Consider the following 24,136-nt stretch of genomic DNA (forward strand, 5'->3'; position numbering starts at 1 on the left):
GAGCGCTGGTTGGATGCATAGTACTGTGCTGCAGGGAGGCTGTCCATGCTCTGTACAGTATAATAAGGCTCTGCGGGAGCGCTGGTTGGATGCATAGTACTCTGTGCTGCAGGGAGGCTGCCCGTGCTCTGTACAGTATAATAAGGCTCTGCGGGAGCGCTCTTTGGATGCATAGTACTCTGTGCTGCAGGGAGGCTGCCCGTGCTCTGTACAGTATAAGAAGGCTCTGCAGGAGCGCTGGTTGGATGCATAGTACTCTGTGCTGCAGGGAGGCTGTACATTCTCTGTACAGTATAATAAGGCTCTGCGGGAGCACTGGTTGGATGCATAGTACTCTGTGCTGCAGGGAGGCTGTCCGTGCTCTGTACAGTATAATAAGGCTCTGCGGGAGCGCTGGTTGGATGCATAGTACTGTGCTGCAGGGAGGCTGCCCGTGCTCTGTACAGTATAATAAAGCTCTGCGGGAGCGCTGGTTGGATGCATAGTACTGTGCTGCAGGGAGGCTGCCCGTGCTCTGTACAGTATAATAAGGCTCTGCGGGAGCGCTGGTTGGATGCATAGTACTGTGCTGCAGGGAGGCTGCCCGTGCTCTGTACAGTATAATAAGGCTCTGCGGGAGCGCTGGTTGGATGCATAGTACTGTGCTGCAGGGAGGCTGTCCATGCTCTGTACAGTATAATAAGGCTCTGCGGGAGCGCTGGTTGGATGCATAGTACTGTGCTGCAGGGAGGCTGCCCGTGCTCTGTACAGTATAATAAGGCTCTGCGGGAGCGCTGGTTGGATGCATAGCACTGTGCTGCAGGGAGGCTGCCCGTGCTCTGTACAGTATAATATGGCTCTGCGGGAGCGCTGGTTGGATGCATAGTACTGTGCTGCAGGGAGGCTGTCCATGCTCTGTACAGTATAATAAGGCTCTGCGGGAGCGCTGGTTGGATGCATAGTACTCTGTGCTGCAGGGAGGCTGTCCGTGCTCTGTACAGTATAATAAGGCTCTGCGGGAGCGCTGGTTAGGTGAATAGTACTGTGCTGCAGGGAGGCTGTCCATGCTCTGTACAGTATAATAAGGCTCTGCGGGAGCGCTGGTTGGATGCATAGTACTCTGTGCTGCAGGGAGGCTGTCCGTGCTCTGTACAGTATAATAAGGCTCTGCGGGAGCGCTGGTTGGATGCATAGTACTGTGCTGCAGGGAGGCTGTCCATGCTCTGTACAGTATAATAAGGCTCTGCGGGAGCGCTGGTTGGATGCATAGTACTGTGCTGCAGGGAGGCTGTCCATGCTCTGTACAGTATAATAAGGCTCTGCGGGAGCGCTGGTTGGGTGAATAGTACTGTGCTGCAGGGAGGCTGTCCGTGCTCTGTACAGTATAATAAGGCTCTGCGGGAGCGCTGGTTGGATGCATAGTACTGTGCTGCAGGGAGGCTGCCCGTGCTCTGTACAGTATAATAAGGCTCTGCGGGAGCGCTGGTTGGATGCATAGTACTGTGCTGCAGGGAGGCTGCCCGTGCTCTGTACAGTATAAGGCTCTGCGGGAGCGCTGGTTGGATGCATAGTACTGTGCTGCAGGGAGGCTGCCCGTGCTCTGTACAGTATAATAAGGCTCTGCGGGAGCGCTGGTTGGATGCATAGTACTGTGCTGCAGGGAGGCTGCCCGTGCTCTGTACAGTATAATAAGGCTCTGCGGGAGCGCTGGGTGGATGCATAGTACTGTGCTGCAGGGAGGCTGCCCGTGCTCTGTACAGTATAATAAGGCTCTGCGGGAGCGCTGGTTGGATGCATAGTACTGTGCTGCAGGGAGGCTGCCCGTGCTCTGTACAGTATAATAAGGCTCTGCGGGAGCGCTGGTTGGATGCATAGTACTGTGCTGCAGGGAGGCTGCCCGTGCTCTGTACAGTATAATAAGGCTCTGCGGGAGCGCTGGTTGGATGCATAGTACTGTGCTGCAGGGAGGCTGTCCATGCTCTGTACAGTATAATAAGGCTCTGCGGGAGCGCTGGTTGGATGCATAGTACTCTGTGCTGCAGGGAGGCTGTCCGTGCTCTGTACAGTATAATAAGGCTCTGCGGGAGCGCTGGTTAGGTGAATAGTACTGTGCTGCAGGGAGGCTGTCCATGCTCTGTACAGTATAATAAGGCTCTGCGGGAGCGCTGGTTGGGTGAATAGTACTGTGCTGCAGGGAGGCTGTCCATGCTCTGTACAGTATAATAAGGCTCTGCGGGAGCGCTGGTTGGATGCATAGTACTGTGCTGCAGGGAGGCTGTCCATGCTCTGTACAGTATAATAAGGCTCTGCGTGAGCGCTGGTTGGGTGAATAGTACTGTGCTGCAGGGAGGCTGCCCGTGCTCTGTACAGTATAATAAGGCTCTGCAGGAGCGCTGGTTGGACGCATAGTACTGTGCTGCAGGGAGGCTGCCCGTGCTCTGTACAGTATAATAAGGCTCTGCAGGAGCGCTGGTTGGGTGCATAGTACTCTGTGCTGCAGGGAGGCTGTCCGTGCTCTGTACAGTATGAGGCTCTGCGGTAGCGCTGGTTGGATGTATAGTACTCTGTGCTGCAGGGAGGCTGCCCGTGCTCTGTACAGTATAATAAGGCTCTGCGGGAGCGCTGGTTGGATGCATAGTACTGTGCTGCAGGGAGGCTGCCCGTGCTCTGTTACAGTATAATAAGGCTCTGCAGGAGCGCTGGTTGGATGCATAGTACTGTGCTGCAGGGAGGCTGTCCATGCTCTGTACAGTATAATAAGGCTCTGCGGGAGCGCTGGTTGGGTGAATAGTACTGTGCTGCAGGGAGGCTGTCCATGCTCTGTACAGTATAATAAGGCTCTGCGGGAGCGCTGGGTGGATGCATAGTACTGTGCTGCAGGGAGGCTGCCCGTGCTCTGTACAGTATAATAAGGCTCTGCGGGAGCGCTGGTTGGATGCATAGTACTGTGCTGCAGGGAGGCTGCCCGTGCTCTGTACAGTATAAGGCTCTGCGGGAGCGCTGGTTGGATGCATAGTACTGTGCTGCAGGGAGGCTGCCCGTGCTCTGTACAGTATAATAAGGCTCTGCGGGAGCGCTGGTTGGATGCATAGTACTGTGCTGCAGGGAGGCTGCCCGTGCTCTGTACAGTATAATAAGGCTCTGCGGGAGCGCTGGGTGGATGCATAGTACTGTGCTGCAGGGAGGCTGCCCGTGCTCTGTACAGTATAATAAGGCTCTGCGGGAGCGCTGGTTGGATGCATAGTACTGTGCTGCAGGGAGGCTGTCCATGCTCTGTACAGTATAATAAGGCTCTGCGGGAGCGCTGGTTGGATGCATAGTACTCTGTGCTGCAGGGAGGCTGTCCATGCTCTGTACAGTATAATAAGGCTCTGCGGGAGCGCTGGTTGGATGCATAGTACTGTGCTGCAGGGAGGCTGCCCGTGCTCTGTACAGTATAATAAGGCTCTGCGGGAGCGCTGGTTGGATGCATAGTACTGTGCTGCAGGGAGGCTGCCCGTGCTCTGTACAGTATAATAAGGCTCTGCGGGAGCGCTGGTTGGATGCATAGTACTGTGCTGCAGGGAGGCTGCCCGTGCTCTGTACAGTATAATAAGGCTCTGCGGGAGCGCTGGTTGGATGCATAGTACTGTGCTGCAGGGAGGCTGTCCATGCTCTGTACAGTATAATAAGGCTCTGCGGGAGCGCTGGTTGGATGCATAGTACTCTGTGCTGCAGGGAGGCTGCCCGTGCTCTGTACAGTATAATAAGGCTCTGCGGGAGCGCTGGTTGGATGCATAGTACTGTGCTGCAGGGAGGCTGCCCGTGCTCTCTACAGTATAATAAGGCTCTGCGGGAGCGCTGGTTGGATGCATAGTACTGTGCTGCAGGGAGGCTGTCCATGCTCTGTACAGTATAATAAGGCTCTGCGGGAGCGCTGGTTGGATGCATAGTACTCTGTGCTGCAGGGAGGCTGTCCGTGCTCTGTACAGTATAATAAGGCTCTGCGGGAGCGCTGGTTAGGTGAATAGTACTGTGCTGCAGGGAGGCTGTCCGTGCTCTGTACAGTATAATAAGGCTCTGCGGGAGCGCTGGTTGGGTGAATAGTACTGTGCTGCAGGGAGGCTGTCCATGCTCTGTACAGTATAATAAGGCTCTGCGGGAGCGCTGGTTGGATGCATAGTACTGTGCTGCAGGGAGGCTGCCCGTGCTCTGTACAGTATAATAAGGCTCTGCGGGAGCGCTGGTTGGATGCATAGTACTGTGCTGCAGGGAGGCTGCCCGTGCTCTGTACAGTATAATAAGGCTCTGCAGGAGCGCTGGTTGGACGCATAGTACTGTGCTGCAGGGAGGCTGCCCGTGCTCTGTACAGTATAATAAGGCTCTGCAGGAGCGCTGGTTGGGTGCATAGTACTCTGTGCTGCAGGGAGGCTGTCCGTGCTCTGTACAGTATGAGGCTCTGCGGTAGCGCTGGTTGGATGCATAGTACTCTGTGCTGCAGGGAGGCTGCCCGTGCTCTGTACAGTATAATAAGGCTCTGCGGGAGCGCTGGTTGGATGCATAGTACTGTGCTGCAGGGAGGCTGCCCGTGCTCTGTTACAGTATAATAAGGCTCTGCAGGAGCGCTGGTTGGATGCATAGTACTGTGCTGTAGGGAGGCTGTCCATGCTCTGTACAGTATAATAAGGCTCTGCGGGAGTGCTGGTTGGGTGCATAGTACTCTGTGCTGCAGGGAGGCTGCCCGTGCTCTGTACAGTATAATAAGGCTCTGCGGGAGCGCTGGGTGGATGCATAGTACTGTGCTGCAGGGAGGCTGCCCGTGCTCTGTACAGTATAATAAGGCTCTGCAGGAGCGCTGGTTGGATGCATAGTACTCTGTGCTGCAGGGAGGCTGCCCGTGCTCTGTACAGTATAATAAGGCTCTGCGGGAGCGCTGGTTGGATGCATAGTACTGTGCTGCAGGGAGGCTGCCCGTGCTCTGTACAGTATAATAAGGCTCTGCAGGAGCGCTGGTTGGATGCATAGTACTGTGCTGCAGGGAGGCTGCCCGTGCTCTGTACAGTATAATAAGGCTCTGCAGGAGCGCTGGGTGGATGCATAGTACTGTGCTGCAGGGAGGCTGTCCGTGCTCTGTACAGTATAATAAGGCTCTGCAGGAGCGCTGGTTGGATGCATAGTACTGTGCTGCAGGGAGGCTGCCCGTGCTCTGTACAGTATAATAAGGCTCTGCGGCAGCGCTGGGTGGATGCATAGTACTGTGCTGCAGGGAGGCTGTCCGTGCTCTGTACAGTATAATAAGGCTCTGCAGGAGCGCTGGTTGGATGCATAGTACTGTGCTGCAGGGAGGCTGTACATGCTCTGTACAGTATAATAAGGCTCTGCAGGAGCGCTGGGTGGATGCATAGTACTCTGTGGTGCAGGGAGGCTGTTGGAGCACACTGTCAGCGCTCTGCGCAGTATAACAGGCTCTGCGGGAGCGCTGTGTTTCTGGAGTAGTGGTTGATGGGATTCTACAGAACTAAGCTCTGTGGGCTAAATGTACTACAAGTTCTAAAATTGAGAAGTGATGTTACCCACAGCAACCAATCAGATTCTGTTTATCATTTCTCTATTGCATAGGTTCTCAAACTCTGTCCTCATTACCCCACACAGGTGCACAGGTGTATTAATTACTCAGACACATTGTAAAAGGTCCGCAGGTGGAGCTAATTATTTCACTTGTGATTCTGTGAGGAGACCTGGAAAACATGCGCTGTGTGGGGTAATAAGGACCGAGTTAGCAGACCTATGCTCCATTCTATTGCATCCTAGAAAATGAGAGACAGAATTTGATTGGTTGCTATGGGCAATTGGTTGGTTGCTATGGGCAACTTCACCACTTTTCATTTTTAGAACCTTTAGTAAGTGTGCCCCTGTGTGTCTGCCGGCATTATACGTCACATCCTCCTGGGACATGAATGTACACAGCTGATTAATGGTGTTTGTGGTACGCAGCGTCAGGCATGTACAGGGGGGATTGCAGTGTCTCCTGGCTGGCATGGTACCATTAGACACAGTGTGTGTGTGATCTCAGGCTTTGGCTGTCTGTTCTATCTTGTGGAAGACAGTCAGACACATTGTATACAAGAGACTGACCCCTTATATCACACAAGGCCGGCCCTCGCTGTTACTGCAGAGGATGCAGCTGGGGGATTACCTGTACCTGCTGCCCACACACGCTGGAGTCAGGAACTTTATGGTGTGACCTAATGCTAATGAGTCACTCAGTAGTACACTGCACCAGGGGCTGCGGATCGTCTGCCGCCATGTGTGCTCCCCCTCCCCTCCTGTCACTGCTCCCACCCCCTTGCCTGCTCCCCCCCCCCCCCTCCAGTCAGTCGGCGCCCCCTCCCCCCCCCCCCCTCCAGTCAGTCAGCTCGCCCCCCCCCTCCAGTCAGTCGGCTCGCCCCCCCCCCTCCAGTCAGTCGGCTCGCCCCCCCCCCTCCAGTCAGTCGGCTCGCCCCCCCCCCCCTCCAGTCAGTCAGCTCGCCCCCCCCCCTCCAGTCAGTCAGCTCGCCCCCCCCCTCTCCAGTCAGTCAGCTCGCCCCCCCCCTCTCCAGTCAGTCAGCTCGCCCCCCCCCTCTCCAGTCAGTCAGCTCGCCCCCCCCCTCTCCAGTCAGTCAGCTCGCCCCCCCCCCCTCTCCAGTCAGTCAGCTCGCCCCCCCCCTCTCCAGTCAGTCAGCTCGCCCCCCCCTCTCCAGTCAGTCAGCTCGCCCCCCCCCTCTCCAGTCAGTCAGCTCGCCCCCCCCCTCTCCAGTCAGTCAGCTCGCCCCCCCCCCTCTCCAGTCAGTCAGCTCGCCCCCCCCCTCTCCAGTCAGTCAGCTCGCCCCCCCCCTCCAGTCAGTCAGCTCGCCCCCCCCCTCTCCAGTCAGTCAGCTCGCCCCCCCCCTCTCCAGTCAGTCAGCTCGCCCCCCCCCCTCTCCAGTCAGTCAGCTCGCCCCCCCCCTCTCCAGTCAGTCAGCTCGCCCCCCCCCCTCTCCAGTCAGTCAGCTCGCCCCCCCCCTCTCCAGTCAGTCAGCTCGCCCCCCCCCTCTCCAGTCAGTCAGCTCGCCCCCCCCCTCCAGTCAGTCAGCGCGCCCCCCCAGTCAGTCAGCGCGCCCCCCCAGTCAGTCAGCGCGCTCCCCCCTCCTGTCAGTCAGCTCACACCAGCGTCTCGCGTGGTCCTGGGGAAAGGTTACTAGCATGTGAAGGCTGTGATGAATGATCACATTCCTGACATAATCTGTTTGGTCGGTTTCCCATATCTGGAAATGGTTTGTGTCCTATTGCTGAGAGGGGGATAGACTGCATCCTGCATGCTGTCATAGCTGGAAGTATGTGCAGGCATCGCCCAGTCACTATTCCCTGCTCTCATCCTCCTTATACTGTCATCACGCCATCACCACTATCTGTCCGTGGGGGTGGGGAATTGTGCCCGTGTGTCAGAATCCAGTGATCCCACCACTATCTGTCAGTGGGGGTGGGGAATTGTGTCCGTGGGTCAGAATCCAGTGATCCCGCCACTATCTGTCAGTGGGGGTGGGGAATTGTGCCCGTGTGTCAGAATCCAGTGATCCCACCACTATCTGTCAGTGGGGGTGGGGAATTGTGCACGTGTGTCAGAATCCAGTGATCCCACCACTATCTGTCAGTGGGGGTGGGGAATTGTGTCCGTGGGTCAGAATCCAGTGACCCCACCACTATCTGTCAGTGGGGGTGGGGAATTGTGCACGTGTGTCAGAATCCAGTGATCCCACCACTATCTGTCAGTGGGGGTGGGGAATTGTGTCCGTGGGTCAGAATCCAGTGACCCCACCACTATCTGTCAGTGGGGGTGGGGAATTGTGCCCGTGTGTCAGAATCCAGTGATCCCACCACTATCTGTCAGTGGGGGTGGGGAATTGTGCCCGTGTGTCAGAATCCAGTGATCCCACCACTATCTGTCAGTGGGGGTGGGGAATTGTGCACGTGTATCAGAATCCAGTGATCTCACCACTATCTGTCAGTGGGGGTGGGGAATTGTGCCCGTGTGTCAGAATCCAGTGATCCCACCACTATCTGTCAGTGGGGGTGGGGAATTGTGCCCGTGTGTCAGAATCCAGTGATCCCACCACTATCTGTCAGTGGGGGTGGGGAATTGTGCACGTGTATCAGAATCCAGTGATCTCACCACTATCTGTCAGTGGGGGTGGGGAATGGTGCCCGTGTGTCAGAATCCAGTGATCCCACCACTATCTATCAGTGGGGGTGGGGAATTGTGCACGTGTGTCAGAATCCAGTGATCCCACCATTTTCTGTCAGTGGGGGTGGGGAATGGTGCCCGTGTGTCAGAATCCAGTGATCCCACCACTATCTGTCAGTGGGGGTGGGGAATTGTGCCCGTGTCAGAATCCAGTGATCCCACCACTATCTGTCAGTGGGGGTGGGGAATTGTGCCCGTGTGTCAGAATCCAGTGATCCCGCCACTATCTGTCAGTGGGGGTGGGGAATTGTGCCCGTGTGTCAGAATCCAGTGATCCCGCCACTATCTGTCAGTGGGGGTGGGGAATTGTGCCCGTGTGTCAGAATCCAGTGATCCCATCACTATCTGTCAGTGCGGGGGGGGGGGGGGGGGGGGGGGGGGAATTGTGCCCGTGTGTCAGAATCCAGTGACCCCACCACTGTGTGTTTGTAATGTGGTAGGAATACTCTGTATACAGTATGGCAGTGCGCGCACAGTGTTCTCCCCAGGGCCGTTTGGGTGGTCCGGCACTTTTCTTATGCCCCCTGGGACTGGGCCAACCTGGCTTGCAAAGTGCACTGTCGCCAGCCAGGGGGAAGATGAGGTGTAGGAAGAATGCCGGCCATAGGAATCTCACCATAGAGTATTAGTGTAGTGACAGATTGGTCTGGTCTGTATACCTTTTCCAACCAGCAAATGCTTCCTATCTCTGCATGCCAGGATGCAGCCTTTGGTTATTTCCCCATCCATATAGGGCTCCCGCTGCCCCCTCAGCCCTGGCCGGTGGGATGCCAGGTGGGAGAGGGAGCCGGCCTGAGCTACACAGAGGGATGCCGCATACAATGTGTTGGCTTTGTGTACGGTGGAAGTGTCTAATCCCAGATTTGCATCTCTTGCAGGAATTGACTTCAAGATCAAAACTGTGGAATTACAAGGAAAGAAGATCAAGCTACAGATCTGGTGAGTGGGCAGTGTGTCCTGTGACAAACATGCAATACCTCACTCCAAAATGTAATGCTCTGGTACACACAACAGGCCATGTTTTCAGGATTTCCGTAGTCATGCATACGTCGGTTATTACTAAAAACATGACGTGCTTGGGGGATGCTTGCCGATTAGCGCTGAAACCCTCTTCGTTTCTGTATAAAGGTCCCGTCTTTTATATTGCCAGGAAAAGATTTAAGCCCAAATGTATTAACCCTTTCAGTGGCAGGTTTTTCGAATTTGGTCATATCTCACAGGGCAGGTTTTACATTTTTTTTTTTACCTGCGCGTTGTCAGGAGTTTTACATGTTGTCATGCTTTAATCCAGGGATTTTATGCTCTGGGATCCATGCTCGTTGCCTAGGGGTAGCTAGCGATGGCCACAGACCATCGATGAATCAAAATCATCGATGGTCTATGACCGATGTTGATTACTTTTACCATCGATGGGGGAGAACCAGATGGTGTCCCGCCATCGAAAGTTCAGTGCTACCGCTTTTGTTTTTTTATAAGTGTGTCAGGCACGGAGCTTAGCTCCGTCCCCTGACACTACTAAGCCACGCCCCCTGGTCCGCCCACATGTGTACTGTAAATAGGGGATGACCAATGATGGGTAAATATATATTGGTAGATGGGTAAAACCATCGATGGATCCATTCCTGATGGTTTTACACCATCGCGCCTATCCATCGAGTGTGACCATCGCTGGATAACTCACCGATGGCCTTCCCCCAGGCAGCATGTGCCGGCGGGCACTAGACGTTTGGGCCTTAGTAACGTGCCCGCTGGTCTGCTCAGCCCCTCGCTGTGTAGGGCATGATGTGGACTTTATTATGGTTCTAACAATCTGTAGATGATGATAATAGTTGTCCCAGGTGATGTGTAAAGTGTGCTTTTCTCCCCTATGGTCCATGTAACTATCCCTGGTATAAATAAAACAATAATTTAGCGGTTGTTCTATACATGCTGCCAGATCTGCAGCACAGGTCAGTGATTTCTCTGTTAGCAGTAAATATGGGAATTGCTCCATTTGTGTGCGGCTTATTTCCTAGGAGGTGGGTGGGCACAGGAGGTCCGCTGCAGTCTCACTTTTATCACAGTGGCTGTGTATTTCATTGTTTAATTATAAGTTATGGACGCTGGTTTTATAGGTCCACCCGAGCACCGGCCTGGAAGAGGTCAGTGGCCATTGACGTACTGACAGGTACCTCCTGGAGGTGCTTGTGTAGTCCCTGACAAGTGCCAGACATACGCTTTGTACATGGGAGTAGATGGAGTCTCTGCGCTTCTAAAAAGTGATGGATAATATCTGAATGGTCGCCTTCCTGCCACACAGACCTGTGCTTCTGCTCGCTGCATACTGCTGACAGGATTCTACAAACACGAGGCTGAAGTGCACAGCTAAAGTGATGTGTTCTGTGACTGTTACAGCTAGTACAAGCCTAGAATGGAGTACAGCTCATGTACGTGCCAGGCAGTCCTGTCATTGGTACTGGGATTGGTGTCTCCCCCAATGTAAGAGGGTGAGCGCCCAACTGCCTCTATTCCTGGCTGGTGAATACCCCCTCTAACCTGTGATTGGCTGCCTCCTCCTGATGTTCCTTTGGCATGGCTTTTCCTGGTTCCCTGGCCTGCTCACTATGTAATCTCTCTCTCTCCTGCTGTTCCTTTGGCATGGCTTTTCCTGGTTCCCTGGCCTGCTCACTGTGTAATCTCTCTCCTACTGTTCCCTTGGCATGGCTTTTCCTGGTTCCCTGGCCTGCTCATGGTGTAATCTCTCTTGCTGTTCCCTTGGAATGGCTTTTCCTGGTTCCCTGGCCTGCACATGGTGTAATCTCTCTCCTGCTGTTCCATTGGAGTGGCTTTTCCTGGTTCCCTGGCCTGCACATGGTGTAATCTCTCTTGCTGTTCCCTTGGAATGGCTTTTCCTGGTTCCCTGGCCTGCTCACTGTGTAATCTCTCTCCTGCTGTTCCCTTGTAATGGCTTTTCCTGGTTCCCTGGCCTGCACATGGTGTAATCTCTCTCCTGCTGTTCCCTTGTAATGGCTTTTCCTGGTTCCCTGGCCTGCACATGGTGTAATCTCTCTCCTGCTGTTCCCTTGGCATGGCTTTTCCTGGTTCCCTGGCCTGCACATGGTGTAATCTCTCTCCTGCTGTTCCCTTGTAATGGCTTTTCCTTGTTCCCTGGCCTGCACATGGTGTAATCTCTCTCCTGCTGTTCCCTTGTAATGGCTTTTCCTGGTTCCCTGGCCTGCACATGGTGTAATCTCTCTCCTGCTGTTCCCTTGTAATGGCTTTTCCTGGTTCCCTGGCCTGCACATGGTGTAATCTCTCCTGCTGTTCCCTTGTAATGGCTTTTCCTGGTTCCCTGGCCTGCACATGGTGTAATCTCTCTCCTGCTGTTCCCTTGTAATGGCTTTTCCTGGTTCCCTGGCCTGCACATGGTGTAATCTCTCTCCTGCTGTTCCCTTGTAATGGCTTTTCCTGGTTCCCTGGCCTGCACATGGTGTAATCTCTCTCCTGCTGTTCCATTGTAATGGCTTTTCCTGGTTCCCTGGCCTGCACATGGTGTAATCTCTCTCCTGCTGTTCCCTTGTAATGGCTTTTCCTGGTTCCCTGGCCTGCACATGGTGTAATCTCTCTCCTGCTGGGTGTTGCACGCTGCCTGTGGCGGGGGAGGCAGATTATGACGTTGCTGATAGCTACGGGTCTGTGCAGGGAGTAGTCGGCAGTGTTTGTTTGACTAGGAGCAGGTAACCTCTTATCACAGTCTGGCACGGTGCATGGATTAGGTGATTGGTGATGGTGGTGGGGTAAATGTGGTGTAAATTACCCTTTTGTGGTTGATATGCGACCTGTGTGCATCCTCCATTACATGGGCCGGCGTCTGATGTTTATCTGGCGATCATTGCAGTTACTCTGAGGTTCTAATGACATTACTGTCTGTGCTGGCGTGTGCTCCGCTTATCTGTAATAATACATTTAGTGTTAACCCTTTGGTTACAGATCTCTCATGTAACTCGTGCGGTCACTGAGATCTCTATCTGGTCATTAAAACAATATGAGGGATTTCCATTATTATAAAGAGATCGTAAATCATCACGTTCCTTTGTTTGAATTGTATGCACCCTCCTGCAACTTTTTTCATTTTACAGTATAGGGTCAGTGACAGTACATACAGGAAGGGGTCACAGCTGCAGCTTACGGTATAGGAGTGCTGATAGTACATACAGGAAGGGGTCACAGCCGCAGCTTACGGTATAGGGGCGCTGACTGTACATACAGGAAGGGGTCACAGCTGCAGGTTACGGTATAGGGGCGCTGACTGTACATACAGGAAGGGGTCACAGCTGCAGCTTACGGTATAGGGGTGCTGACCGTACATACAGGAAGGGGTCACAGCTGCAGGTTACAGTATAGAAGTGCTGACAGTACATACAGGAAGGGGTCACAGCTGCAGGTGACGGTATAGGGGTGCTGACAGTACATACAGGAAGGGGTCACAGCTGCAGGTGACGGTATAGGGGTGGTGACTGTACATACAGGAAGGGGTCACAGCTGCAGGTTACGGTATAGGAGTGGTGACTGTACATACAGGAAGGGGTCACAGCTGCAGGTTACGGTATAGGAGTGGTGACTGTACATACAGGAAGGGGTCACAGCTGCAGGTTACAGTATGGAAGTGGTGACAGTACATACAGGAAGGGGTCACAGCTGCAGGTTACAGTATAGAAGTGGTGACAGTACATACAGGAAGGGGTCACAGCTGCAGGTTACAGTATAGAAGTGCTGACAGTACATACAGGAAGGGGTCACAGCTGCAGGTTACGGTATAGGTGTGCTGACAGTACATACAGGAAGGGGTCACAGCTGCAGGTTACAGTATAGGTGTGGTGACTGTACATACAGGAAGGGGTCACAGCTGCAGGTTACAGTATAGAAGTGGTGACAGTACATACAGGAAGGGGTCACAGCTGCAGGTTACAGTATAGAAGTGGTGACAGTACATACAGGAAGGGGTCACAGCTGCAGGTTACAGTATAGAAGTGCTGACAGTACATACAGGAAGGGGTCACAGCTGCAGGTTACGGTATAGGTGTGCTGACAGTACATACAGGAAGGGGTCACAGCTGCAGGTTACAGTATAGGTGTGGTGACGGTACATACAGGAAGGGGTCACAGCTGCAGGTTACAGTATAGGTGTGCTGACAGTACATACAGGAAGGGGTCACAGCTGCAGGTGACTGTATAGGGGCGCTGACAGTACATACAGGAAGGGGTCACAGCTGCAGGTTACAGTATAGGAGTGCTGACTGTACATACAGGAAGGGGTCACAGCTGCAGGTTACGGTATAGGAGTGCTGACCGTACATACAGGAAGGGGTCACAGCTGCAGGTTACAGTATAGAAGTGCTGACCGTACATACAGGAAGGGGTCACAGCTGCAGGTTACGGTATAGGTGTACTGACTGTACATACAGGAAGGGGTCACAGCTGCAGGTTACGGTATAGGAGTGCTGACTGTACATACAGGAAGGGGTCACGGCTGCAGATTACAGTATAGAAGAGGTGACAGTACATACAGGAAGGTGTCACAGCTGCAGGTTACGGTGTAGGGGCGCTGACAGTACATACAGGAAGGGGTCACGGCTGCAAGTTACAGTATAGAAGTGCTGACAGTACATACAGGAAGGGGTCACGGCTGCAGGTTACGGTATAGGGGTGGTGACAGTACATACAGGAAGGGGGTCACAGCTGCAGGTTACGGTATAGGGGTGCTGACAGTACATACAGGAAGGGGTCACAGCTGCAGGTTACAGTATAGAAGTGCTGACAGTACATACAGGAAGGGGTCACAGCTGCAGGTTACAGTATAGAAGTGCTGACTGTACATACAGGAAGGGGCACAGCTGCAGGTTACAGTATAGAAGTGGTGACAGTACATACAGGAAGGGGTCACAGCTGCAGGTGACTGTATAGGGGTGGTGACAGTACATACAGGAAGGGGGTCACAGCTGCAGGTGATGGTATAGGGGTGCTGACAGTACATACAGGAAGGGGGTCACAGCTGCAGGTTACAGTATAGGGGTGGTGACAGTACATACATGAAGGGGGTCACAGCTGCAGGTGATGGTATAGGGGCGCTGACTGTACATACAGGAAGGGGTCACAGCTGCAGGTGACTGTATAGGGGCGCTGACTGTACATACAGGAAGGGGGTCACAGCTGCAGGTTACAGTATAGGGGTGGTGACAGTACATACATGAAGGGGGTCACAGCTGCAGGTGACGGTATAGGGGCGCTGACAGTACATACAGGAAGGGGTCACAGCTGCAGGTGATGGTATAGGGGTGCTGACAGTACATACAGGAAGGGGGTCACAGCTGCAGGTGACTGTATAGGGGCGCTGACTGTACATACAGGAAGGGGGTCACAGCTGCAGGTTGTTGTTTGTGATTAGAGCTGATCTGGTTTCTCCTCCCTACACAGGGACACGGCCGGACAGGAGAGATTCCACACGATCACCACCTCTTACTACAGAGGAGCCATGGGAATTATGTTGGTCTATGACATCACCAATGCCAAAAGCTTCGAGAACATCAGCAAATGGCTCAGAAACATAGACGAGGTAAGTGGCCGGCTCTTTCTTTAGTCATGACACACCTGGGCCTGCAGGTGTCACTATGATTCTGCCGCGTGTGACTGGCAGAGTGACTGCTGAGACACGCTGCCGCGGAGTGGTTGTTGGGTCCCTATACGCCACCATGGGGAATTCCAGCAGCCGTATCGCAGGTGCAGTGTCTCACTGTGTGTGGGAACGCAGCCGCCTGCACTGACATGCCGTCTCTGCGTCCACTACTAGCCACCTTCCGTCACTCTGCTGCTGCCTTTCCCTACAAAGTGTGAGTTTCTGAGCCGCAGCGAGCTGGGGTGAGTAACGTATCACGCTGATATCCCACCTCTGACGCTGTGTTTCCATTAGGTCAGGAATGCAGTGTGTGATGAGTAAGACAGGGAGTGTCTCTGACACTGCACACACACAACGGCCTGCTGCGTGAGACTGGCGTCTGCTAGTGACTGCTTAGAAGCGGGGTGTGTGTCTCTCTGCATTGCCTCCATCACTCCGACATTGCTATTATGCCTAAGAACAGGGGGAGGAGAGAGTAAGCCACCTATGCTGGAGGTGTGTAGTAAAGCCTGCACCTGATTGGCCGTGCTCACCCCTGCACACACTTAGAGCGGGGCCCTACCATTGGCTCAATCCGCAGCTTCAGCCCCCAGCTTACAGGGACGATGCTTCATTGCACAGCTTTGTGGGGCTAGCTGAAGAGGGGTCATTGTCCAAAAGTAGCCAACCCTCCTTCAGCTTCTTCCAAGGGGGCCACTGCTGCCTGTTCCCAGCTTGCACCGCTGGATGCTGCTGATAATTGTTTGCACCCCCCACCGGTCTGAAATGATTCATTGATTGGAGGCTTGGCGTCTTTCCAAGCTGTGATTTTTCTGGAGAGGCGGCCAATCACAGTGCTGCGGAGAACGTGTTGGCATTTGTCTAGCAGAGCTGTGCGTGTAGAAAAGCGAAAGCAATTAGAACAGCAAGGGAGCAGCGGAAGGGGGTGGTGAGGCAGTGTGTAATGCCTCCCCTTCCCCTCACCCTGCTTCATTCACAGGCCACCGAAAGGCAGGCTCATGCCTGGAATTTGTGGTAGCCTGCTGTCCTGCAAAACATGGAGCTGTCGATTCCGGGGACCACATGATCCCAGTCTCTCCATCCTGTGCTCCAGGAGTGTATATATGATATATGCCAGTAGCACACACATCCCTGGTGTTATATGTCAGGAGCCCCTCAGTTGTGTCCCGTGCGGGAAGCCATGGTAAGGGGGACTTTACGTCGCCCCGGAATCGCTGCTGTCTTGGATGTGATTCTAGACTGATTGGCAGTGAATAGCAAGTAGAAGTGTAAGCCGAGTTCTCCTCATTACAGTCCTGGCGTAGGCTGAGGGTCCGGCCTGTCCGTGGCAGGGGCCACGCTGACTCTGGACAACTGCTGTAGCCCTGCTCCCAGCCAGCGTTGCTATTTTTCTCCTGACACAGATACCCAGAGGTGACATCATTCCTTCCTTATCTGGCTGAGGAGCCTAAAATAGTGCCAGGCTGGTGACACAGCAGTGGGTGAGGGGCGAGTGGCGCTGCCATGGGCCTGGGGGGCTTGTGTAATATAGCCACGGTGACCTGACAATTACTGCATGTCAGCGCTGAGGTTGTCTGTGTGCTTCTTGTGTCTGATCCCTGTGACCCGCCCACAATAACCCCATGTTCCCCTCCTCTTCTAGCATGCCAACGAGGACGTGGAACGGATGCTGCTTGGAAACAAGTGTGACATGGAGGACAAGAGAGTGGTGCCCAAAGCAAAGGGAGAGCAGGTAACGGCAAACCACCGTCATCGATGGCTGAATAGATATACCCCCCGCCTCAGCCGCTGGGGCCTGCTTTCTCCCTATTGATATCTACAGACCCCCCTTAGTGAATAGTTACATCAGCCTCTTAATGTAAATGGTTTATCTGGAGCATTTACACAATGGCGCCGGATCCGTCCCTTGTATCTCACAAGTAAACAGAACCTTAGAGCATTACATAAACATTTACACAGCGATCTGCCCCACACAACCCCCGCAGAGCGCTGCTTTCTGCAGTAAATTTCTCTTTACAACCCCCCCATTGCTGTATGCTCCATCAGCAGTAATTGTTCTGCGCGTCCCTGTGCGGAAGTGAGAAGCGACACGTCATATGCTGAGCGGAGGCTGCCATCTCCTGGGCAGAGCCGGTATGACGACAGCAGGAACTAGTGTCCTTATGGAGGCAGCGGCGTGCCGATAGGACCGCCGCCTCAGTGCTAATGCAGATGCCGTGAGGCCGGAGAATATGCATTTGGTATTTGTGCAGCTGAAACAATTAGATCCCATTCCCGTGAATACTAATCTAGGTCCATGTATTTGAGAAAGTTGGTGTAAATTTGGGACCTTTGGCTGAAATAGCAGTACCGTTATATGGCTGCTAAGCGGCGGCTTCCATTTATACATCTGAACACGTATCTGTCACTGTACACAGCTGCACGTTATCCGATGACTACAGTAAAGAGTTGCTCATTGTGTTACAGCCGTACAGCTACTGTATAGTCACCACTTAATGAGCGTGCTTCGTGTCTCGCAGAGGCGCCCTGTGTCCTACAGCTGCCAGCTGTCACTGCATTGGCTCTAAGTGATCACATGAGCTCAGTGTCCCTGACATCACCCGCACCAGCCTTAGAGGAGGTTCTCCGTTCTCCGGCTGTTCAACCACAATGGGATGTGTTCTACAAATAGGCTTGTATTAAGGTTGTAATATTAAGTTCAAAGTTTACACATTAATGTAAATCTGATTTTCTGTTTCCTTTCTAGATTGCTCGAGAGCACGGAATTAGGTTTTTTGAGACTAGTGCAAAAGCAAACGTAAACATTGAGAAGGCATTCCTCACGTTAGCAGAAGACATACTTCGAAAGGTATGAGATTCCTCCCATGTCTGCGCCATCCTCCCACTTCTACTTTCCTGTGGGCGTGTCTTTAAGGCCACATGCAGCATCTGAGGGTGCCTGGGCGTTCATCAGAGGACCATTCACAGGACACAAGTGTTATGACCTCTCATCGTAGGGTCATATCATGTCTGTCGCTCTCCCATAGACCTGACTTTACGGGCCAACCTCTTAACTGGATACCCCTCTCCCCTCCCCCCTCCTCTCCCTCCCCAACACCCCCCCCCCCCCTCCCCCTCCCTCCTCAATCCCCCCTCCCTCCTCAACCCCCTCCCTCCTCAACCCCCCCTCAACCCCCTCCTCCCTCCCTCCTCAAACCCCCCCCCCCCCCTCCCTCCCTCCTCAAACCCCCTCCCCCCCTCCCTCCTCAAACCCCCCCCCCCTCCCTCCTCAAACCCCCCCCCTCCCTCCTCAAACCCCCCCTCCCTCCTCAAACCCCCCCCTCCCTCCTCAAACCCCCCCCTCCCTCCTCAAACCCCCCCCCCCCCCCTCCCTCCTCAACACCTCCTCCCCTCCCTCCTCAACACCCCCTCCCCTCCCTCCTCAACACCCCCTCTCCTCCCCCCTCCCCCTCTCTCCTCCTCCCTCCCTCCTCCTCCCTCCCTCCTCCTCCTCCCCCTCCCTCCTCCTCCCCCTCCCTCCTCCTCCCCCCTCCTCCTCCCCCCTCCTCCCCCCTCCCTTCCCCCTCCCCCCTCCCTTCCCCCTCCCCTCCCTCCTCCTCCTCCCCCTCCCTCCTCCTTCCCCCTCCCCCTCCCTCCTCCTTCCCCCCTCCCCCTCCCTCCTCCTTCCCCCCTCCCCCTCCCTCCTCCTTCCCCCCTCCCCCTCCCTCCTCCTTCCCCCCTCCCCCTCCCCCTCCCTCCTCCTTCCCCCCTCCCCCTCCCTCCTCCTTCCCTCCCCCTCCTCCTTCCCCCCTCCCCCTCCCCCTCCCTCCTCCTTCCCCCCCCCCCCTCCCCCTCCCCCTCCCTCCTCCTTCCCCCCCTCCCCCTCCCTCCTCCTTCCCCCCTCCCCCTCCTCCTTCCCTCCTTCCCCCCTCCCCCTCCTCCTTCCCTCCTTCCCCCCTCCCCCTCCTCCTTCCCTCCTTCCCCCCTCCCCCCTCCTCCTTCCCTCCTTCCCCCCTCCCCCTCCTCCTTCCCTCCTTCCCCCCTCCCCCTCCTCCTTCCCCCCCTCCCCCCTCCCCCTCCTCCTTCCCCCCTCCCCCTCCTCCTTCCCCCCTCCCCCTCCCCCCTCCCCCTCCTCCTTCCCCCCTCCCCCTCCCTCCTCCTTCCCCCCTCCTTCCCCCCTCCCCCCTCCCCCTCCCCCTCCCCCCCCCCCCCTCCCCCCCCCCCCTCCCCCCCCCCCCCCCCCTCCTCCTCCCCCCTCCTCCTCCCCCCTCCTCCCCCCTCCCTTCCCCCTCCCCCCTCCCTTCCCCCTCCCCTCCCTCCTCCTCCTCCCCCTCCCTCCTCCTCCTCCTCCCCCTCCCTCCTCCTTCCCCCTCCCCCTCCCTCCTCCTTCCCCCCTCCCCCTCCCTCCTCCTTCCCCCCTCCCCCTCCCTCCTCCTTCCCCCCTCCCCCCTCCCCCTCCCTCCTCCTTCCCCCCTCCCCCTCCCTCCTCCTTCCCCCCTCCCCCTCCCTCCTCCTTCCCTCCCCCTCCTCCTTCCCCCCTCCCCCTCCCCCTCCCTCCTCCTTCCCCCCCCCCCTCCCCCCCCCCTCCCTCCTCCTTCCCCCCTCCCCCTCCTCCTTCCCCCCTCCCCCCTCCCCCTCCTCCTTCCCCCCTCCCCCTCCTCCTTCCCCCCTCCCCCTCCTCCTTCCCTCCTTCCCCCCTCCCCCTCCTCCTTCCCCCCTCCCCCCTCCCCCTCCTCCTTCCCCCCTCCCCCTCCTCCTTCCCCCCTCCCCCTTCCCCCCTCCCCCTCCCCCTCCCTCCTTCCCCCCTCCCCCTCCCCCTCCCTCCTTCCCCCCTCCCCCTCCCCCTCCTCCTTCCCCCCTCCTCCCTCCCCCTCCTCCTTTCCCCCCTCCTTCCCTCCTCCCCTCACCCCCTCCTCCCTTACTCCTCCTCCTCCCTTATTCCTCCTCCTCCCTTACTCCTCCTCCTCTTCCCAAGCCCTCACTCCTCCCTCCCCCCCCTCCCTCCTCCCAATCCTAGGGTCCACTGCCATCCTCTCTGGTGGTAATGAGCCTTTACACGGCTGTTAATTTAGTTTGCGGCACCATGACCATTAGATTACCGGTAGCCCAGCCGCCATGACTGTGAGGGATGACCTTTGCCCCTGTGTATGACTGTAGCTAGTAGTGAAGGCGCTCCACCTGTCTAATGACCTCCTCTGTCTCTTGTCTTGCAGACTCCAGTCAAAGAACCAAACAGCGAGAACGTAGATATCAGTAGCGGGGGAGGCGTCACGGGCTGGAAGAGCAAATGTTGTTGAGTCTTTTATTTGCAACATTCACCCATCCACTGCCCCCTACTCACCTTCTCCTTACCCGTTGTCCTCGCAGCATAAACCACTGCCCCCTCAAACCCCCCCCCCCCCCCCCCTCCTCCTACATTTTAACTTTCCTGTTGAATGTCTCCCTTTCCCCCTCTCATGTTAGCGTCCTCCCATCTATACGAGTGCTTGCTGGTGTCATTTCTCTGAAACCTCTCTAGAAAACGGACGAGGACTCCGCACAGGAACATGTGAACAAAATCATGTTTGTGACCTATATCATTTTACGGCGCCCCCCCTCCCCCTGGTCACTACATTTTGGTTGTGTTCTCATCACCCCCCTCCCCTTTTCTGTCATCACTAACAGAGACACGTACAGAGAATTCTGCTAATCTCTTCTGGAAAACAGATGTTTACCACAATAAACGTTAGATTGAACTACCTGCTTTCATGGTGTAGTGAGACGGGCGTGCCGAGATCCCGCAGGCACTCGTTGGCCTGGGCGAGGGGGGGTGGGGGTACTCGGCTATAGAGCTAGCACTCCAGTGCCTTCTGGTTTGCCCCCCCCCCCGATGTGCAGATCTTTTCCTCTCTTTGTGTGGTGATATTTTGGGTTTCTTTTACGTAAGCGCTACACAGAATTTACATATAGGTGCAATAGGGGGATATAATAAGAAACCTGCTTGTAGAGGTGGTAGACGCGAGTATGTTACTCTGACCTGCTGGCTGACACTTGAGATATAGAGTGCCTGTAAATGTCAGTCCTGCCCTAGGCACCGTTCATGCAATTCGCTGGGTGTAACGATCCCCAGTCACGGTGGATTAGGTCCTGTGCCTTAAGTAAAACAGGGCTTTAACCCTTAATGGGATGTCCAGTTACTGCAAGGGGTGCACGGAGCCGGGTATTACTAGCGTGATAACTCCCCAGCTTGTCTCTCTGACCCCGGTCACAAAATCGCCTGTCTGTAATTAGAATATTCCCCATAGCACTCACCAGGGGGCAGCCTCTGGCTTGCACCTGGTGCATGAATTGCTGCGCAGCTTGTACAGGTGGTCTCCCCACGCATTTCACCTGAGGGTAAATGGTTCTGAGCTGCCGCCGCTCATCTGCGGCAATCACCAGCGGACGAACCAGCTATTACATGAAGCCACATACATGGCGGCTGGGACTTAGTCGGGCTCTGCGTGAATGAGGAGAACTAGTTGCTGTGACCAGTGGCCAGACTCTGTAATGTAATAGTCAGTGACCTAATGCTCAGCCAGCCTGACCAGAGCTACAACTTGTGTAGTGTAACCCTTTGTGGGCCACTGTAATCTTCGTGTCATCAGTTTGTGCAGTGTCTGCATTGGCTCGGAGAATGCCCCCTCCACCACTTACTGTATTCACAGAGAGGGCGACCGTATTCAGCCAATCAGATTACTAGCCACTAGTGCGCAGGCAGGGGTACGGATTCCAGTTACCTTGTGCCGTGCTGTGTTACTGACGGCCATATACAGACCCGCGGCTCAGGATGTATTCCGGAGATTAGTGCGCTACTAGGGCAAGAGTTCCTCGTGATGACTGAGGAAGACTGTTACAGAAGACTAGCGTGTTCCCGGTATGCGTTATTACATACTGCGCACTGGAACTTGTCCCTGTGTGTCACACGTCTTCCTATGGCCAAGTCACCTCACTCATTGCATCGCCACCAAGTCTGGGTCCACATACAGTCACCGCCACATACAGTCACCGCCCCTCAGCATCTACACTGGACAACTTGATCAAGAACGAATCTGCTTTATATGCGCAAACGTCTGCTCCGCTCAAAGCAAATGGTGTCCATATTGGGGCGTGTGGCCCGGCGTCCGCAAGTGCAGACTACCCTGACTCCATCCAGAACGTTTTATCCTTTCTCTGGTGGAATCTTCCTTCAGCCAATGTTCTTAAGGAAATTCTGCAGATTATTCCAGCAAATATAGACTTCGCTTCTTTTCTCCCACATGTTTCCTCAGAGATGAAGCTTTTTGCAAAAAAACATTATTTATATTTTTTTTTCTCTCCATGGCTGTATTATTCCTCGGGATGGGCCCTGTACTTGTATTCTGAATAGTGGAGGTAAAATACATTGGCCACTGAATAAACACCCCCCACCCCACCCTCCCCATTTGTCTCTCTACACTTGGATTAAGTGTTACTTGCCCTCAGATCGCGTTCTACGTCGGAGAACAGGAGCCTGGCCATAATATTACCCGGTCTGCGATGCGGTTCCCTGTTTCTGCAGGTAGTGTTAGTGTGATGGCTGTATCTGGGGGGGGACGGAGTGAGAGTAAGCATCCTGCGGGATAAGCACACAGAACGCAGCGTTCTGTGACCTCACCGCAGTTACTTACAGGACAGCATCAGACGGGTGAATGGTTTGGGACGCGGTCACCTGCCCGGTGGTTCGGGCGTGCACTCTGTCTGGTGAAGCCAGCTGTGAAGGTGTGTCCCCCTTCAGTAAGGAACGTAAAGCATCCACTGACTTCTATGTATATATTTCTTTATAAGATGTATACTCTGCTTCTAGTTTCTAGTAATGTACAATAACGTTATGGAAACCCTGACAGTATAACACTTTTCATCTTAATGAACTTAAATATTTTTATTTTTGGTTTCTCTCATGTTGTTCATTATAAAGGAATAATCTACCAAAATGATGATGTTTGTGATGTTCTTTTCTCTCTCGTTATACCTGGCTAAGTGTTGGCTGCGGGGTGCGTTTTGCTGCTCTGGGTACCCGGGTGACTTGGGCTGAGGATTCCCCTGTGCAGTGTAAGGAGGTGACATCTGTGGGAGATATAACGTGTCCTGTCTACTACTATATCCCAATGTGTCACTCCAGGCTGCGCGGCGTCTGTGCACTAGCCTATAATCACCGGATTACAGGCACCTAGAACAATGAGTAAACCTGTATAAAGGCGTGGGCCTGCCGTGTTCCAGACCCGACAATAGGGGAGATAAGGTGTCGCTGAAAGGGTGATGCAGCGTGTCACCGCACCCGCCCCGTATTACTGCTCAGTGAGTCACTGCCGGCAGTGTGTGCTGGGACCTGGAGCTGGGTATTTGATCAGTCAGGACTGCCACCTAGAAACGGCCCTGACGTCGTGCTGTCAGGGCACAGCCTCGGGAAGCGAGAGGAGGACACTGGCTGTTACAGTCCCACTGTCATCTGTTTCCTGCACCGTTCTGCTGACCAGAGAGACTGTCCTGTGCTTCCTGCAGAGCAATATGAAGCCTGGTTCAGAGCTGCAGGCAATTCCGCCCTGCAACTGCACCAGAGCCTGCATTAGTTCCTATGGCCGCTTCAGAGCACTAAGGATGTCTCTCTGCGGCTTAGCGGGCGTTTGCAGATGTGAGGCTGAGTTTAGATGGGTCTTGCGCGTAGGTTATGGCTGGCGTTAGGCCCACACTGATCGGAATGACGGCTGCTTTTGACATATGGGGGGGGGGGCGGTTCAGTTGCATAGATGCATCCAGTTCTGAATACAGTGGAAGTTTGCATTCATAACCCAGCATGCAATGTAACAGTGGCTGAATTGTGTAGAAGTCTGAGTCAGGCCATTGTACTCCGTGTCAACGTATCTGCACCCTGATGATACATTGTCACTGCTGCGATGCATTCTGTCGGCCAGTAAGCTGCAGTATAGGAGGGTAGAGCGGTGGTTTGTTGCTAATCGCATCTGCAAAATGACAGACCACATACAGACCCACTTTGTGTTGCCACAAGAAAATAAATGAAATATAGTGAAATGAAACGTAGTGTAACCCCCCACCCCATATGTGCATAAAATGAATGCAGTATGTGCACATATCTTATGTATCCCCCACTGTTCATCCAACGTAAGAAAACAATTGAGCCCATTTTTCGTGATTTATTCCTAAATCCAGTGAGACCTTAATTTTTATTTGAATATTTATCATATTTGTAAAGCAATTTGTTGTGTTCTTTGTGCCTAGTACCACATTAAGGA

General features: G+C 54.5%; 1 protein-coding gene across 1 annotated transcript in view; it reads left to right on the plus strand.

The window, feature by feature from the left end:
- Positions 1–22,819, plus strand: part of RAB10 (RAB10, member RAS oncogene family) — a 54,513-nt gene extending 31,694 nt beyond the window's left edge. The window contains exons 2-6 of the mRNA XM_063914967.1: positions 9,097–9,157; positions 14,672–14,810; positions 16,513–16,602; positions 17,617–17,718; positions 20,063–22,819. Of these exons, the coding sequence (XP_063771037.1) occupies positions 9,097–9,157; positions 14,672–14,810; positions 16,513–16,602; positions 17,617–17,718; positions 20,063–20,146 (476 nt within the window). The 3' untranslated portion in view covers positions 20,147–22,819. The remainder of the gene's footprint in view (positions 1–9,096; positions 9,158–14,671; positions 14,811–16,512; positions 16,603–17,616; positions 17,719–20,062) is intronic.
- Positions 22,820–24,136: the final 1,317 nt, after the last annotated feature.

This window comes from Pseudophryne corroboree, chromosome 4 (genome assembly GCF_028390025.1).
Source record: "Pseudophryne corroboree isolate aPseCor3 chromosome 4, aPseCor3.hap2, whole genome shotgun sequence".
NCBI lineage: Eukaryota > Metazoa > Chordata > Amphibia > Anura > Myobatrachidae > Pseudophryne > Pseudophryne corroboree.